General features: G+C 38.0%; 2 protein-coding genes across 18 annotated transcripts in view; one reads left to right on the top strand and one right to left on the bottom strand.

Moving 5' to 3' along the window:
- unc5a (unc-5 netrin receptor A) overlaps nucleotides 1–14,715 on the top strand; it is a 301,205-nt gene extending 286,490 nt beyond the window's left edge. For 4 of the 14 annotated variants that reach the window (XM_069898684.1, XM_069898683.1, XM_069898686.1 and 1 more), the window contains 3 exons: nucleotides 3,903–4,081; nucleotides 7,656–7,822; nucleotides 8,626–14,712. In XM_069898684.1, the coding sequence (XP_069754785.1) occupies nucleotides 3,903–4,081; nucleotides 7,656–7,821 (345 nt within the window). In that variant the 3' untranslated portion in view covers nucleotide 7,822; nucleotides 8,626–14,712. Of the gene's footprint in view, nucleotides 1–2,455; nucleotides 2,552–3,902; nucleotides 4,082–7,655; nucleotides 7,823–8,625 lie in introns of those variants that run through there. The other 10 variants (XM_069898690.1, XM_069898689.1, XM_069898688.1 and 7 more) reach the window with 8 other exon arrangements.
- A 3,180-nt stretch (nucleotides 14,716–17,895) lies between these two features.
- Nucleotides 17,896–19,520, bottom strand: part of pdlim7 (PDZ and LIM domain 7) — a 129,611-nt gene continuing 127,986 nt past the window's right edge. For all 4 annotated transcript variants that reach the window (XM_069898674.1, XM_069898676.1, XM_069898677.1 and 1 more), the window contains exon 10: nucleotides 17,896–19,322. In XM_069898674.1, coding sequence (XP_069754775.1) covers nucleotides 19,236–19,322 — 87 coding nt within the window. In that variant the 3' untranslated portion in view covers nucleotides 17,896–19,235. The remainder of the gene's footprint in view (nucleotides 19,323–19,520) is intronic.

Raw genomic sequence — 19,520 nt, 5'->3', positions numbered from 1 at the left:
CATCATCCACCATTACTTTCTGGCTTCTCCTGTCCAGCCATTGTCGAATCCAGTTCACTACTTCTCCATGAATACCCAGTGCCTGAACCTTCTTGACTAACCTCCTATGTGGGACCTTAAAGGCCTTACAAAAAAATCATATAGACAACATCCACAGCCTTTCCTTCATTAACTTTCCTGGTAACCTCCTCAAAAACTCTAAAATTGGTTAAACACAACTTACAATGCACAAAGCCATGGGGACTATCCATAATCAGTTCCTGGCTATCCAAATGATTGTATATACTATCTCTTGGAACACCTTCCAATAATTTACCCACGACTGATGTCAGGCCTATAAAAACAAAATTATAAAGAACATGTGACATGACCCATTTTTTTGTTTAAGACTTTTAGTGCCCTGGAAATCAGATAAAACACATTTATTTTCCAAGGTGGATTGTAGAGATTGGTGCTGTTGCAATGGTTAATTTGTGCTTAATTCTTTAGTACTAATTTTGAGTTATAACTATGATGGCTTTTAATTTTAAGTTTCAGTAAAAAAATGATGTGTATATCTACCAAACAAGGTGTGATAGTACAGATTCTATCACCAATGTGTATATGTACAGATGGAAGTGAGGGATGACTGTGATTGGCTGAGAGCATAGCCACACCTACTTGCAGGTCTTAAAGGATTGCTCTTAGCCAGACCAGGTCATTCTGGACTGGTCGCCCTACTTGTGATATACTCCAGTCTTTTAGTTAATAAAAGCCTTGGTTTGGATCAACAAGTCTTTGGTTCTTTCGACACGCTCTACAATTTTATTAACTAAAATGTTTTGAAGGGATGGATTGTATGCTATAGCTGGAACACCTCAACATCGACCCACAGTCAGATACAGCCTCGAATGACCTTAAGCACTGGGTGAGATGCTTCGAAACATACTTACAGCTCTCTGACCCTGTTGTGATAGAGGACAGCCAATGACGTACTGCTTCGACTATGGCCTGGGCCTCCTTCTCAACAGAGGAGTGTCAGCTCTCAGGATCCTGGAGGCTACCGGCCAGCCGGCCTGGTTCAAAGTGGCTGCCAGTGCAAAGTCGGATGCATTGCTCTCGACTTGGAATGGGATGAACTCGTCGATGGCGTGCAGCGTTGCAGCAGTGATGTCCAATTTGATGCGGCCGAAGGCCGCTGTGGCTTCGGTTGACAGGGGAAATGAGGTGGTCTTGATAAGTGGCCGTGCCTTGTCAGCATAGTGTGGAACGACCCCTTGGTTGACCGAGTGACTCTGCTCCATGCGAACCTGCATTATGCTTACTTTGAGTACCCGGACGGGCGGGAGGACACAGTCTCAGTAAGGGGCCTAGCCCAAGCAGGATCAGGCGCAGCAGTCCTTCCAACCCAACCTCCCCCAATTCCTTCTCCTCCAGGTCATGTGCTTGAACAGAGCGACTAGCACCACCCCACCAGCTCAGGCCAGACTGTCGACAATGCCATTGGGGAATTGAGTGAAGCAGTGGCTGCACCCTTCGATCCTACCGGCGACATGACTCCAGCGACCCCAATCCCGGCACCACAGCGGTCATGACAGATGGTCAGGCCCCCTGATCAGTATAGCCCCTAACCTCCACCAGGACCTTTTATTTTATTTTTTTTTTTACAGCCCTCCATCCACCCTGGGGTCCTCAAAGAAGGGGTGAATGTGATTAGTACAGATTCTATCACCAATATTTATATGGTCAGATTGTGGTGTAGGATGACTGTGATTGGCTGACAGCATAGCCATGCCTACTGGCAGGTCTTAAAGGATTGCTCCTAGCCAGACCAGGCCATTCTGGACTGGTTGACCTACATGTAATATGCTCCAGTCTTTTAGTTAATAAAAGCCTTGGTTTGGATCAACAAGCCTTTGGTTCTTTCAACGTGCTCTACATAAGGTTTTTTTAAAAATAAAATTGAGCTGCTTATAAAAATACGTTACAGGTGCTCACAGGAATTGTATGTTGATAAGTAGTTATTTCTGAAGGAGCGCTCCATCAGAAATATTTATTGTACAAAATGTGAACAGCAGCATAAATGTTTGGAAAGAAGTCAGTAGGAGCAGTAATTATTTTTGTAATAGAATATTTATGCATAAAATCACACTATTTTGCCGCTAAAGTAAGTTCAGACTTGAATCACCTATTCAAACAAGCCCACTCAGAGCACAGGAGCACGTCGACTATCCATCTCCTCGCTATTGTTTCATCGTTCCATGAGATCACAGCTGATTGGTAGCCTAACTCCAGCTTTTCCCCATATTTCTCAATTCCATATTGTATTTCCCACAAAGCCAATTAATTTACACTATTTCATTGGTAAGTTTCGATCAAAGGTCAAGGACCTTTTCTCTTGAATTGTTTTAATAGTTTTCATTACAGATACAGCTTACTCGCTGAGTATTCACAGCATGTGCTCTATTTATTTCAGATCTTGGTTTTCAATTATCCTTAGCAAGGTACAATCATAGTTCTACGGGAATGAAAGCAGAAGATGCTGGAAACACTGAACATTTTGGTAGCATCGGTAAAAAGAGAAATCATAAAGACCTTTTGACCTGGAACATTAACTCTAAATCTCTTTCTACAGAGAAAGATATACGACCTGATATGTTAAAATTTTGCTTTCCTGATGAATGTTTCTAGAATTTTTACATTTAAATTAAATTTTTTTAAAAATTTAGACATACAACGCAGTGACAGGCCCTTTCGGCCAATGGGCCTGTAGCTCCCAATTACATCCAATTGATCTACATCCTAGGTATATTTTGAGCAGTGGGAGGAATCTGGAGAATCCAGAGGAAACCCACATAGACATGGGGAGAACATGTAAACTCCTTACAGATAGCGCAAGATTTGAACCCTGGCCCAGATTGCTGGCGTTGTAACAGTGTTGCGTTGACTGCTACGCAAACCATGCCACCCTTTGTTCCAGATTGCCAATATTTTACATTTCCCTAGGCTTTTATAAATTTCGATCTGCTTGATTTCAGTCCTTCAGATTAAAAGGCCAGTGTTCCATCAACTTTTAATTTTTTTTGGTTTCTGTTTATGATTAATATAGTTGCAGCATAGAATTTAAATAACCAGTTTGAATAATGCATCTTATTTTGCTTTCATTTAACACAGTGGTTCCCAACCTTTTTCTTTCCACTCACATACCACTTTAAGTATTCCCTATGCCATAGGTGCTCTGTGATTGCTTAAGGTGGTATATGGGTGGAAAGAAAAAGGATGAAAACCACTGTTTTAATTGTACCTAATTGACTTGTTAGGTGCACAGTTTCACAACTCCAAAGGAAATGGGCCAATGACAATTTTTCTCAAGCAAAACATTTCAATAACCATTGGGTTTAGAGCAGTGATTCTCAACCTTCCCTTCCCACTCACATCCCACCTTAAGCAATCCCTCACTAATCTCAGAGCAGCGATGACTCAGGGGAATACTTAAATTGGGATGTGAGTGGAAAGAAAAAGGTTGGGAACCACTGAATAATCAATGCTAGTGAAATCAAGGAACCAAATATTGAAACCAATAGATCAGAACATGCACTGAATGCTTCTGAATAATGTCTTCGGTAATATCTTGGCTACCAGATAACGCGACACAAAATAGTGAGATGCTGAAAAAAGCTGAAGCAACGTTAAAGAATTGAAAATGTTCCCAATTTTAAAATAAATCCAGAAGCGAAAAGCAAAACATTTGCAAAGTGTCAGATGTGAAATAAAATCATAATATGTTGGAAAGGAAATAAATCTGAAATAACAGAAGGGCAAAATGTGACTGAAAAACTTTGTTGCACTTGATCTATGAAATCTCAACTTGCATCGATGAAAGAAAAAGTAGAACTAATATTATCTTTTTTTTTCCCCATTAGGATGCAGGGCAAACTGACTTTCAATTTATGGAGTTAAGTAACTGTGGTACATCTTTAGCAGGGCCTTGTGCTTTCAAAATCCCTTATTTGATCAGGCAGAAGATTTGCAGTAGCCTAGATATTCCAAGTTCAAGAGGAAGCGACTGGAGAATGCTGGCATACAAATTAAAATTGGACCGGTGAGTTTGAATGGATTTATACCATTCGTCCTTTGAATCGGGCAAAAGAAAAAGGCTTTTGGCTGTAATTTTGGTATCTGAATAGGAAAAACAGTATTGGGAATCTAAAAAAATGATTACATGAATGTGGTGACACAGGAGATGAGGATGGGTGCTGAGCTCGATCTAAAATTACCATCCTACCTTACATTAGATATCCTAAACTAAGAATATGAGATTGAGTGGAAAGATGGCTTCAGATCCATTTGTTCATCCTGATCAATGATTCATTTTTGTCAATCACAAATAATAACTGTTTCTTTTTGCTTTGAGTTTTTGTACCATGGTTATTAAATAGATAGGGGCTGTCATTATTTAATAGATAATATCCAGACTACACATAATTCCTGTTATGTAAATACTATTAAGTCATTATTTATATTTTGCTCCAAATCTTCAGTACTGTCTATCTACTTGTCATCTGGAATATTCAGACACCAAAAGTCGGTCTTTCCTATTAAGTGTCAATGCAAAGAAAGCAGTCATAATATTTAGAATGACAGGAAGATTGTTGCACTCTTGTGGGCGTTTTAACTGTTAACACCAATGATACTGACTTTCTAGAATTTATATTAAAATATTTTCAACCAGTCCTATTAAATGTTAATTCGATCTCTTCTCAAAACAATTTCAGCTACAGATATGCTTGATTGGAATAATTGGTGTATTTGAACCCCTTAAAGAATCCAGGCAGATGCTTTGCTCTGATTTTGAAATATCATGGTATTTTTGCTTCCTGATGACTTCTAATTTAAATCCTGTAGATATTTTATTTGGATGTATTTGCTTGACTTTGCCAAAATCTATTTTGTCTTTCTAAAGCCATGCACTTGCCCTAAAAGTTGCATTGGACGAGTAATATCCAATTTACTTTTAAATATTCATCCATTTAAGTATATTAAGGCAATCTCACCTATTATGTTTATGGAGTGTTGCCTTTTCAAAATCACTGCATTTGACAGATAGATCTATACACGGTAACAGGCCCTTTCAGCCTTATGATCCCATGTTGCCTAATTATACCCAATTGAGCTACAACCCCCATTAGGTTTTTGAACAATGGGAGCACCCAGACATATGAGGATGTATAAACTCCTTACACTCAGGGATTCAAACCCTGGACCTAATCGCTGACCCTGTTACAGGGTTGCGCTATTCACTACACCAACTATGCTGCCCTTTTGTTTTGTTTGACTTTCTCAGAAAAAAAAGATCAGTAACAGAAATCAAGGACTATTGCACAATTTGCATACTTTTTGGGTTCTCTCTGTGTTTCGCCTGCAAATGTATGGAATAACTGGACTTGTCCATTGAGTTCCAGTGATATGAAACAGGTCCCAATCCACGCCCTCAACCCAAAACACTGACCATCCATTTGCCTGCATAGGTGCAGCTCGACCCACAGTTCTTTCAGCTGTTTACCTTTTGCTCTGCATGAAACAAGTACCCATTTGTTTCCATTTGGACATGTGTACCCCAAGGGTGGTCCAGTACAAATACACAAAGTTGTTGTTGCAAGATTTGCTTTGATCTGCCTTGGAGCCCATGCCCATGTCAGATTCTAGGGAGCCCAATGCTGGAAATTTGCTTCAAAGTAGGTCACTTCAGGCAAAAGTCATACGTACCACTCACATTTCTTCCTTAGGCCTACAATCGGTTGCTCCCACAGTGACTTGCCCTTTTCTAAAATAACCCCCACATTTGACCTCGTACACGGTAATTTTTTGCACCAGTGATTCTTTTTTTTTGAATATTTTATTTAAAATTTTTAAGAACAAAAAAATCCATAGTACATTCAATTAATAAAAGATTACACATATAAAAGAATACAGCACCACTGATTCTTGAAAAACAATTGTTGAACTGCACACCAAAGAATTTGTAAATTTACTTGTATAAAATAAAACGTTAGATTTTCAGTTATATTTTTAGTAAGCCTACATCCTAAATATGAATACTTTCACCAAAGTGAGAAGCAATGAAAAAAAATCCTTAAATAAAATTATTTATGAACATTTTGGTATAACTTTGTAATGGTATGGGTCAGAAACAGTAATAGATAAATAGAAATCACCAAAAATGTGCAGTGTCTATCAGATTTTATTCATCAGCTTTACACACCTTTTAGTTGAAATTTCAGATTTATTGTCAGAGTCTATACAGGGCATCACATACAATCCTGAAATTCTTTTTTCGTACGGCGGAGACAGAATTACCACTTATTGGTATGTAAACAAATAAAGAAATCTGAACAAACTGCAATGTAGAGAAAAAAAGTCAATAAAGTACACAAGTATATGTCTTTAAATGGGTCCCTGTTTGTGACCTGATCAGTGACTCATTTTGTCGTAACAAAGAAGTCTGACAGTGGAGGGGTAGCAGCTGTTCCTGAACCTGGTGGTGCGAGTCTTGTGGCACCTCTACCTCTTTGCTGATGGTAGCAGCGAGAACAGAGCATGTGCTGGGAGGTGTGGATTCTTGATGATAGCGCTGCTCTCCGACGGCATGAGGTATCTGTAGCAAAGTTGTACTTGCCCTCATCCCAAAACTCTCCAAGTGATCTTGAAGGTGTAGCGTAACTCTGGGTTCATTACAGATGGTAAATGACATGCTCCAAATTTTGTTCAGGGAGGTATCTTTAGTCAGGAAGAGTTATCAGATCATCCAGCCTGTCGTACAGCTTTAAGGTTACTTTCATCAGACAAGATGAATCTTTGGGCTGGAATGAGCTGCAGTGCTATTGTTCTGCTCCAGCAAGTGCTCTTTATGGAGTCCAGTATGTGTCATGATACCCCCACAATACATCTCTCTAATCCTACTTTAGACTCCAGAAGAGACATAAGAGCCCATTGATTTGAACAGGAATTCCTAATCTTCAGTAACAGATGGGAAAATGTACATTGTCATTTATTTTATGGTGTAATGTTTTAATTGTTTCCTACCATTTTAATTAATTTTAGCATTTAATATTTTGAATTCTTAAAATAATTATTGTTTTGATATTATTTGTAATGTTAATGATTTTTAAATATCTCTGAATGCCAAAGATATTTGTGACATGTTGCAAAACGTTTTGAGTTTTGTTACGCTGTGAAGTGCTATCCATATCCCCTAGCTTTGCTCCCTATCAAAAATGGTCAGTGCATCCCAAGGTTGGTCTTCTGCCTTGGACTGTCTATGACCTAGATACGAGTGATGTCTTGTTCTGTGCAGTGCTCAGGGTCAGTTCACACACACTGGGGCCAGGCAAGTGGAGGTGGGAATGGAGGATAAGGGGAGTTTGAATGGCAAATCGAGGCAGCAAGCAACATCCTTTGTGATTCTACACAATGTAACCTTTTTTTCTTGATTTGATTGTTAAATACCATGGGCATGAAAGATAAAATACAATCACCTTATTATGAACATAAATTATTTTCTGAATTATTAGCATTAGTTATGTCTTTGCTATATAAAGTACTCTAATCTGCTAAGTTTCTCCAGCATTGTGTTTTATATTTTATTCTTATACCTGTCTGATTTTATATTTTAACAGCTATCTCAATTATTTTGCATCTAAAGCTAGTCCCACCTCTGTGATTCTTGACTTATGGGAAGCTCAGCATTTTCATCATGGCAATCTGAACCATCTTGCTATGATCATGGCAGAAATGGGAAAGCAAGAACCAATGATATTTGTTGTGTCAGAGGCAGAATGCTGAGGTAGTTTCAATATGTTATTGATACATTGTGAACATTAATTTTAAGAGAAAACTTATTCAGATTCAACTGAATAATTGCTTTAACAGTAACTCTATTCATCCTAAACAAGAATAATCTATTTTCAACGAATTAAGGCTTCTGTGTAGATTTGCTACTTTTGTGAACAAACATTCATGACTGAAATGGGTTTTGTATCAAGTATGTTCACAAATTTAAAAAAAGGCTTCAAAATAATTACAGTTTGGCCCTGAATGGTTCATTGGATAATTATACAACATTGTGTAGCAGAGAACAAGAAAAGAAGGTCTGAGATTCAATCCCTTCTTTTCTGGTGAAATAGTAAATTATAACCATGTCGGCAAAAAGGCAATGGAATTTACAAAAATGTTATTCCTTAAAACTTGCATCAACAAGCTATAACCATTTGGCTGTTCAATACAACTTTCAATGTATTACAGAAATTTGGATAAGTGGGATAGCTACTTTCTAGGCCAGACCAGTCTATACTTGGTCTTCAATATAATTTCTCCACAACCTCCACTGAAATCCTCCACCAATCATTAATACAACTCCTCCTCAATCCTTACATACATATCAAGAAAATTATAATGGCTAAAGAATAGTTCTAAATTCACACCAAATGGTTTGGACCAAAAGTAATACTTTCTGTAAGTTTTAATTTTTAAATACATTTTATCGTATTTCTCCTTACTGAGATCGGTAATACATTTCTACATCTTTGAATGTATCTTTAGGCATCATTATTAACTGAATTGAACATTCTATGTCTGTTCTTTCCAAAGCAGAATGAAAAGATGGAGGAACTTAAGGAATAGTTTATCATGCTTTTTCGAGGTTACATGAATGATATCACTGAATGCAAAAAACTTGTTATGATTTTACCTTTACATAAATTGGGCCTCTAACCTCATACAAGAAATGGAGTTTCAGTTCAAACAAGAGCAGATTGTGATAATTTGTTTTTCTTTTAAACCACCCAAAGGGATATTCTGCTGGCACCATCTGATCTGATTGGGCAGGTTTAGAGCTGGCTGCGAGTTGCTGAAACACATTCCAAAGTCCACACTTTATCAAACTGATTTTTTCTAGTTTTTAAGGAGCTGAGATACTCATGTCAAGTGTTTCTCAGTGAGAACACTGCTGTCAGCACTCCATTACTAATGGTGTCTCTGTGGATCTCCAGGCTGGACCAGGAATCATGGGACAAACAAAAAAAATCATGCCCATCAGTGTGCAGTTGCTGACATCCACAGCACGCACATAGATATCACATCCCACCTGGATCTTTCTGAGGAATGATCACATACAGGCTCTTTTTTTTTTACATTTTATGTTTATTTTTTTAAAATTTGCATGCGTTTATTTGTACATATTTCATTTTGTATTGTGTTGCACATATAGCTAGGTGAATTAGAAATGATGTGTTTTTGTAAAATAAGTTCTCTGGGGAATATTAAACAGGGACTTTCCAATTGTGGGAAAAAGATCAGAATCTCTTTTGCAAAATGAAGATACAGAGAAACTGACATGTTACAATCCTTTATCCGAAACCCTTGGGGGACAGTGTGTTCCGAATTTCGGATTTTTCCAGATTTCAGAAAGCCAGATTTAAGCGCACCCGAATTGTGCTGCCGTATCCACTCCCACCCCCTTCAAGTTGCGCTGCCGACTCCCCATCCCTGCCCGCCCAACTCGCGCTGCCGCCTCGCCCGCCCGAGTCGCACTACCAGTCTCTTGCCTGCCTGACTCGCGCTGCCAGTCTCTCACCCTTGCCGGATTTTGGACTTTTGTGGATTTTAGATGTCCGGATAAAGGATTGTGTACCTGTAATTAGTGTTAGCTGTTGATAAATTACCAGCGTTGTAAAGATAAAATTAATGCACATTTGGAGAAGCACAAGAGGATCAATATTAATCAACAGACTTCCAAAAGACAAGCAAACTCGAATGGTCTTCTGATCATTTTTTCCCTTTCATAGCAAGGAATTGAGGATGGCTATGGATTCACACGTTTTAAATCTCAAGAGTCATCAGTAGATAGGAAGAACTGCAGATGAATTTTTTTTAATACTTAATGAATGCATTGGCCCATTGCCCCACCACTTGGTATAATTATTTTGAAGTGCGATCCCTGTCAAGAGATGGAGCTAGTTTTATTTTCTGATGGAGAATCAGTTTCTTTTGCAGTTTCACCATTCTACTGTTGGCTGAGAATACTCAGAGAATAGGACAAAAGAGACAGCTGTTAAACAAGTGAATGAAGATGAAGGCCTGATGCTTGGAGATAAAGTTGCAGGAGACCAGTTTTTATCTGTGATCTGTAAAGAAAGGTAGCACCAAAAATATTAATCAGTCCAGCAAAGGAGCATGATATGTAATTTATTCTCTTTTGTGACTATAGATGAGCGATTAAGTGGAAAGAATTAATGCCTCTTTGACTTCCAGCAATAGTGAGTTCAACTTCCTAGCCACATTCCTGAACAGCAGCAAGCTTGCCTACTTTCCTAGAATCACTGGGCCCCGGCACCAATAATATCCACTCTCCAACCCTGTAATCCACAGTGCATGGAGTTTTGTGTGCTTGGATCCCATCTCCCACAAATTTCAAGCTTGAACCCTTTATCAAGATAATGAAAAGTGGGTTGGTGGGAATCAGAACATAAAAGGTGGTTGGGAGATCTTAAATTAATAGTTTGCTTCAGTATTCACCAGAGAAAAGACCTCCATGAAGGTGAATTCAGAATAGAATGAGCTTGTGTGCTGGGCCATGTTAAAATTAGGAAGGAGGAAGTGTCAGCTCAATAATGGTGACAATCTGCTGAGAGCTGGACCTGAGTACCAGATCTGGGCTTAGGCCTGGTGCTGGAAATTTCCAGTGGAAAGATGAGTCACTGGCTGAGGTCTACAAGCAATTCCCCATCTCTGGCAGTGTTCAATTGGCTTTTGTTTTGGAGTGAGGAGGAGTGGGTCCTGTGACTTAATTCCTCCTGAATGAAAGGCATGGGAGAGTGTCTGGGTTCTGGTTGTTTGACAGCAGGGCACTCAAAGTTCTTTTTTTCATCAAGTTCAACTGCTAGACATCTCAGCACTTGATTGTGTCAAAGGGTATATCGGCCTTGGGTGAGACTGACATTGCACCCAAACAATGCTTGAGGATAGCAGGATCCATGCAGAGAGGACATGCTGGGCCCTTTCCAAACCACAGATTTAGGTATGTGGGAAAGGGCAGGACATGGTTGTGATGATAAAGCTTGTTCTATTTGACTCCTTATTCCACAGGCCCTTCCAGTCTCCTTCTCTCAGTGCCCTCCCATCTTGTCCATTGCCCTTGTTTTGGTTGAGATATGGCTTTGGCAAACCTGCTTGCTTCTTTTTATCAGCCCACTTCTTCCGCCACCAGCTGATGTTCAGCTCAACTTGCTTTCTGCCAGGTGAGGTTTCTTGCTTTCTAAGCCAAAGCCCCCTCTACCTTGTTGCACTTAATCCCCTATGCCCCAGTGTTGGTGCTGATTTTGGATACCATACTGCTGCAAACGGTGTCCATTTTCTGCCTGTTGATAAGGCCAGGGCAGCACCTTTTACGTGCAGGTCCCATGATTCTCTGCACAGCCTCACTTTGGTACACTTGTATCCCTCCACAAGGCTAGATAATAGCAACGACAGCCCTACTCTACTAAGACATCTTGGTAGCCTGAGCACTTCCTGGTTTGTGAGCTAATCAGTCTCTCCATTTTTTCAATGTTTGATACAGATGGTTCAGGTATTGTTAATGGCCACAAGTGGTGGTAGCAGGCTGAACCGGAGGCACCACACCTTTAGCTTCCCTGGGAGAGCAGTGTTGTTAATTTGCTTAAGGCCACTGAGTACGTTCTGCCTGAGTTAGTCAACCTGCTCAGTGCCCTTTAGGGTTGCATTATACTAATGTCTGAGGCTTTTGATTGGTTTCTCCAGGATGCTTGTTACTGGTTTTTCATTAATGCAAAGCCTGCCCTTGACAATGGAAATACTGCTTGATTTGCTTAATTTAATTTCCATTTGTGGCCATTTAATGTTGCTATGAAGCTTATTGAGAAGCTCCTATCCTCTCCTACCATCCAATGTGATGCATGGATGATGAGCTCCATTGCCATGTTGAAAGCAAGGGTAGAGATGGTGCAACCTGCCATGATGCCTGTTTCCTGGTGTTGCTCAGCAGTGGTGTATTCCTGTATTGTAATAGAGATCTGGAGGTCCTGAAAATACACTTGGATGAGATGTGTGATGGTCTCTGGAACCATGAAGAAGTTGAAAGCTGTTTAGAGCATCTTATGAGGGACTGATCCAAAGGCATTGGCGAGATTCAAAATCTACTACGTCAAACTCATTGTTTTCCCTCCAGACTGCTTGTATCTGGTGCCACATGAGGCTGGTGTGTTCTAAGCATCCCAATAATCCTGTACTCCTGCCTTCTGCACTGATGTATCAACAAACTTGTTGTTCACCAGATACGTAGTCATTGAGCCACAACACTGAAGAAAATCTGTTGGAATTGACTGGCTGTGTTCTTTTCTTTAGAAATCAGTATCTTCTGCTCTCTGCCATGTCTTAGGTATGATCCCATCCCTCCATGCCCCTCTCAGCAGGTTCTAAAGGAACGTCAGGATGCCAGGAGTGTTCTTATAGACCCTCTATGAAATTCCCTGGGGGTGATGCTGTTCTTGCCCGCTTTATTGTGTTCTTCACCATTTTCCATGTAAGAGGCCTCTCATCTAGCTAGCAGATGTCATGGTTTGGGGGTGGAGGTTGGGATTTTAATTGGACCATTCCTCAGGCCATCTTCCTCAAGTGCTCTCATTGGCATTCTGAATGTCCCACTCTTTGCTACAGTTAAAATACCTTTGATGAACTTTAACTCAATATATCGAGAGGCATATGGGCCAAATACAGCCAGGTGGCAGCCGTCTGGGAGGGACATTTGGTTACCTTGCTCTGGGGAGAAGACTTTGTACTTTCACCTGATTTATTCCGATCATGATTTTTTTTTATACCTCCTGCACTTCGAGGAATAAAGCCCAAACCTGTTCAACCTCTCCCTCTGGCCCCTCAAGTCCTAGCAAAATTTTCATAAATCATCTCTGCATCTCCAGCTCGACAACATGCTTTCTGCAGCATGGTGACCAATACTGAACATAATACTCCAAATGGGGCCTCACCAACGTCTTTCACCACTGCAACATGACCTCTCATATTCTATTCACAATACTCTGGCTCAGTACATCTGAATCAATCATACACTACTAACCATCTTTGCTACATCTGTCAGTGTGCATGTGATCAGTTCTGTAAGTTACAGATCAACAACCGATTAATATGCACAATTTAAAAAAAAATCTTGCAGTCCCTTAATGCTAAGAAGTGTACATTAATTCTGGCTTAGATTGAAAAAAGTAATTCAGTATATGGCTAGTTTTACCAATCGTAAATGTTTAGCTATACAGTCATTGCATTTAGGAAGCCTTTTGTGGGAAGGTAATGGGAATACATGTTTTGTAGTGTTATGGTTATAAACTTTCCAGGTGTGAAGACTATGTAAATTGTGTGTAATTATTTTTTATGTGCTCCTTGATGCTTGCTGTCATTTGCTGTATATGATGTAAAAATGCTGCAGTACAGAGGCAATTCATGTAAATTATCATTGCATTGCTGCCTTTAAATAGTTTTCCTTGAATTAAAATGTTTGTGAGACAAATGGTAAAATTGTTTGAACAGTGCAATTTTATATTTTTTACAATGTATTAATATTTGAATGTTTGAAAATATCTTCAGCTTTAAAAGGGATGATTAACATGAGTTTTGTTGCTCAATCATATTTTACAGCAGTTAAATTGTTTTGAGATTTGCCTGACTCTTCAAATGTTGACTGCGTACCACACTTCCTTGAGCTTACATTATTGCATTTTAAAAAGTACAAAATGGCAAGTGCACAACACAATGTAACTTCAAAAAAACATTGTCACTAAAGTGAAAATTATTAGTGGAAATTTGAAAGTAAAACATGATGCATGGTCCTAGTGTATTACCTGTGATGTGGGTAAATGTAAAATGTTAATTTTCATCTATTAATATTTTAAATATTTAGATTTATTTTGCAAGAATCAAAAACATGCCATCTCTTTGGTAATGTGTGGAGCAGTTAGTTGTCAGAATTTTCCATTCTATGCACTGCAGACTGATTTGTTTATTTTGTGCACAGAGCAGATAATTATACATGTTACCAATGAATTTAAAGTATCAAAAAACTGTTCAGCTGTGAGAGTAAACTTTAAGTATTAAACATTATAAAATTTGGCTTCAAGGGGAAAGTAAAATTGCAATGTGACCAGCAATTTTTAAGGGTATCATTTATAAGCCAATATCATTTGACTTAAGTTGAGTTACTTCAAGCTGATTTGGCTTGTGATTCTGCGGCTTGGTGCTGAGTAATTGCATTGCAGTCTTCAAATTAACAGAAATTCTGTTTTTCAACCCAGGCAATGGTCCACAGTTGGGCAACAAAAAGAGTAGAACAGGACAAATGCAATATACAAATGTGCTGGTTACCCTTTTCTTCCTATGGATGCTGCGGTATTCCTCCAATTGCAATCGACACCAACATCTGTAGATTTTCTTGTTTTAACTCGAATAGTACAGGGCAGTGTTTTTCCATAAAAATTTCTTGTACAGCTGTTAATTATATTACATTTGAGATCACAAGATTTCAGAACAATATTTTGAATTAACTTGAAATACAGCAGCATTTACATGTTGTATTTTGAAAAGTAATTCTTAAGTGCTTTCAAATGTATTGGCCTTATGTATATATCCACTGCAGTAAATTTGTGTATTGTAATTTAACTCATGATTCCAGTAAATGAAGTATATATTTATTGCTAAATTTGTTGAGTTGCTTTTTACTGCATTTTGTACATTGATTATATATTGCAGCAGAGATCTGTTTGTTTTTAATCTAACAAGGAATCTAAAAGTAATTTCTGAAGAAATCGTTTATTGATCAGCAAAATTAGCCCATTACAAATGAAAACATGAGTTGTACAAATTCAAGTGACATGAGCAAATTTTGAATAGTATTTGATGCAACCAAAAGTACACACAAATATTTAAATGGATGAAGATGCATGGTTCAAACTAGGTTCTTGTTTTATGAAACACTGATGTATTAAATACATTTTTCCAGTTCTTTGGTTCAAGCGCAGTGATCAATTATTCATTCTAAGTTTTCCCTTTTAAACTAAGCGACTCATCATGGACAATATCTGTAAGCACTCCCTGCTCTGTTAAACCAAGTAGTAAATTTTGAAGATCCACAAGTTACTCAAGAGCAATAGCTGTATAAAACATTTGTGGATGTGACCAGAACAAAATTTACTCTTGTGGACATATGCCTCACTGGCCCTTGTATCTGCTGACTATCCCCCAGATAACTGAAAGAAGCTAAATTCTGAAGTTACTTTCAGTTGTACGTACTTTTCAAGAATGTGCCCTGGTTCTCAAGAAGACCATGCAGGGGCAGACATTAGCACTCAAGGTGAGGAACTGTATAAGGTTGCATTTCATGCAATTCTCATCTGTAGGTAAACTAAGGTAAATCTTGTATGAATTTGTTAATTTATTTGGTTTGTTAATTGTTTGAAAAGTTGAGTTTTTGGCAGAGTTTTTTCAGCCTGATCATTCACACCTGCTGTTGATATCCTTGAGCCTCCTTCACCCAAGAGATCTCCATAGGTAAGCAAAATTTTATATCTATATATGCTGCTGACTGTAAATTCTAATAATAGGTAATACATTTTGATCTTGCCTGGAATGGGGAACACAACCTGACAGTTGGAGGATCGTTCACTGAATGTTTTTTTTCCCTTCTCAACTGAAAATAGGGGTTGATGTATTGCCGCTGTTTTGTGCAGTTAAATGCATTGTCCTAATTCTGACATTTAAGATAACGTCTCCCACAATACCATCTGTTTTAGAGACCTCTGCACATTTGACCAATTTTGGTCACTTAAGCCTTTAAGATTAATAGCTAGCCTTGAGAGATATCTAAAGCTAAACAAAGTACCTTTTAAAATATCACAAGTTGATAGACTGACTAACCATACAACATTAGCTTCTGGTGCCCTTCTCTGCAGCAAATGTTCAAAGCTAACTTTATTATCAGGGGACATCACATATAACCCAGAGATTATTTTTCCTGTGTGCCAGGGCAGAATTTCTAACTACTGGTAACTGAATAGTTATTCAAAAAGAAAAATAAATGTTAACAAACTGACTGAGCAAAAGCAGAAAATAAATATTCAGTAATAAATAATGAGCAATGTAAGAGCCCTTAAATGTCAATTGTTCAGTAGTCAGATAGTTGTGGGGAAACAACTATTCCTGAACTTGGAGGTATGAGTCTCTTTCCTGATGGCAGCAGTAAGAACAGAGCATGTCTGGGTGGTGAAGATCGTTGAGGATTGCTGTTGCTTCCTGGTGGCAGTGTTCCACGTAGATTTTCTTGACGGTAGGGAGTTTTGCTTGGCTCCGGTTGGAGATATCGGTGACCCCATACCAAGTTGTGATGCAGCACAATTTGCACTAAACATCTGTGGAAGTTTGCCAGTGTTTCTGATCTCGTACCAAACCTCCACAAACTGAGGCGCTAACATGATTTCTTCTCTATGGCATTAGTTTGGTAGGTCCTCTGAGATAGTGACTCCTAGAAATTTGTTCTCCACCTCTGATCTCTAACAAAAATCAATATAAAGAACTAATATATATTAAACCTTATCTTTGAACCATAATGACACATCCACCGTTAATACCACATGTTTTAATCTAATTTAAAAAATGACCTCTCCCATCAGAATGCTCTGTTTTCGCCAATCTTTTATGATGTCTCATTTCAACTCTAGTTGGGTCCCCTCCAATTCATAAGCCTTCAAAGTCATAATCAGTTTTACCTCTGTTCATTTGTCTCTGAAGCGTTTTCTAATTTCTAAAACACCACATCACACTTTAATGTACTGACACTGCAGTAGTTTAATGAAATGCCTTACTCTGAGTTTACAGTGTCAAAGCTGACCGGTCATTAACCACATAAAGGGTTGTCTTAATTCAGTTTCATAGATGTAATACTGCAAAAGTGCATTTTGTGCCCTCTCCTCTGATAGATATTTGAAACTAATCTTTGGAATAATTGACTTTTGACACAAGCTATTTAAATTGGGAGAATTTTCCTCATCTAAATCATAAATTCTTAAATCAGTGTTCTTTGTTTCTTCTATACTAATCTATTTTGCCCATTTAGTATTCTCACTGCTCGGTGCATCTCATATGGGGAAGTTAAACAATTAAAGGGATTGTTCAGAATATGTTTGTTAGTACACCAATCTTTTGTTTAAGGACAGAAATGATCAGTTCATGTTAGAGAATATGTAATGGGCACTTGTAAAATCTTTCAATGTTAATGGTTAAAATTAATGGACTGGCCCATCCACTCCAGAGAGCCAAAACCATATAAGGTTAACCTCAGCACCAGCCTGGAAATGCCTTTATTAAAGGGTTTTGAACAGTTTTTATTTTAATGTTGCTGTTGGAGACATTTAAAAACTACACATCAATTGCTTCACAAAAAGTAAACCAACACTTTCCCGCAAAGTATTTGAAAAATTTAAAGATTTAATGCAGAAAATTCAAAGACAAAAAAACAAAGAATACAGTTCCACAAAGTCTCTATTGTTTAATTTTAAGTACGTGTCTGAAATAGGTATACAATTTCAAAACAGGTAAAAGAGGAATTGTAACTTGCTTTAATTTCAAATAATAATGCTCCTTCCCTGGCAATGTATAAAAAAAATTAAATCAGTATGTAAGATGTGACTAAGTTTACACTTGTCAGTTAAAAGGACACATTCAAGTAATTAAACTTAATGATAAAGCAAAAACCTTTCACCAACACCTTGTAAATATAGGATCCTTACTTCTCAATGCAATAAATAAAGTCTAAGCATGGAATTAAGTTACAAAATCAAGGCAAGATTTGTGATAAAAATGTTCTTTATTACATATTTGGCACTTGCATCCAACCTCAGTGCTAAAAGCAACTGTATGCTAGCTTCAAATGTCAACAAATTTGCCCAATCATTTCTCACAGCTTCATTTATTTTAAAAAAAAACTGGTATTAATTGATCTTTGGTAGACAGCTCCCTGGACATAACTGATTCCAGATCTCAATGCCAATATACACACATCAACTCTGCTACCACGCTTCCATTAAACTGGATCCTTAAACACCTTGAAATTTGCTATCAATACACATGGAAAGCCCACAAAGTTGAAAATCAATTCAATCTTGAAACCTGCTTCCACTTAGCGTTAGGGTAGTATGAACACATTTGATAACATTCCAGTTTAAGGAAAAGCAATTAAATCCTTATTGCCTGATTTCAACTCTTTTTACGAGTACTATTTTAAAGGGAAGCGAACTACTAATTAGCGGCAAAATATATTTGCCGCGAAATTCATCCCCAGTAGCAAATGTACTAAAGCATCATTGAATTGTTACTGCAAACTCCATTACACTGAAATCAATGGCTTGAATTTCTAAAGCAGAATACAATACACGATAAATACCACAGTGAGTATTCAGAAAGAATACAGACTGCAGTGGTGCTTACTCAGTAATAATACCTGTGCTCAATTGGGAAAAATTAAAGCTAAAATGTGTACAAAACACACATTATTCATTTCTAGTGACAATCCAATAGAACTGTAAACCAAAATATACGAAAGTGTGAATAATGAAGAAATTTTATTTGAATTCAAACTATCTTCATCCATTCAAAAGCAGTTTTTCCCATTTTCCTGTAGGAGATGCGTTCAATTGATATACATACATCAGCAGTGAATGCAAATTTTACGTTCCTCCTTAAAAGAACAACTAGATAGCAAAGAAACCAAACTCATTTGCAACAAAGTTCTAAGATTTGAGTAAATACTGATATTAATCATAAAAATGATACGTGCATTCTCAAAGAACAAGGTGGAAATGAGTGATAACGATGAAGAGTTCCTTCTGCAGAATGAACGTTGGATATAGATAGCACTGGTCTCCTTTCTCTTTGGAAAAAAAGGTAAAAAAAAATTGTAGGAGATTACATGCACTACAGTAAAAGAAGCAAGATAACTGGTCCTTTGAGAAATACTTGTGTAACAGTTCTGCGTGTTGATTAATTGGCTCTCTGATGTGTTGCAAATATTTTTTGTTGTACCAGAGAGCCAAAATTCCTTAACAACTGCAGTTCCTTGCTCCCTAATGAAGATTATGCTTGCCTGAGCCAGCTTTCAATTGTGCTCTCTGGCGATCATCAGCGTAGAACTAGACAGTTGAAAAGGCATGACTCTTGCATAAGGGCTTCTCCTTCTTGGAATAAAATGTTTTGCCTTCCAAGTTTATGTGGCATACCTTGAAAGTTAAAGAAATCAAATTTGTATAATTTCCCTTCTGAATTCAATAATCTTGTCATATATACAATGGTTTGCATTTCCAAATGCTGAATAGATGTTGTTTCACTTTTTTTTAAACCACATTAATAGGAATTTAATGGACCAATATCCATTTGGATATGGACAGATTAGATTATTGAACATTTAATGAGGGTGG

The sequence above is a fragment of the Narcine bancroftii genome, chromosome 9, assembly GCF_036971445.1.
Source record: "Narcine bancroftii isolate sNarBan1 chromosome 9, sNarBan1.hap1, whole genome shotgun sequence".
NCBI classification, from domain to species: Eukaryota; Metazoa; Chordata; class Chondrichthyes; order Torpediniformes; family Narcinidae; genus Narcine; species Narcine bancroftii.
This window is presented reverse-complemented; position numbering and strand designations above follow the sequence as displayed.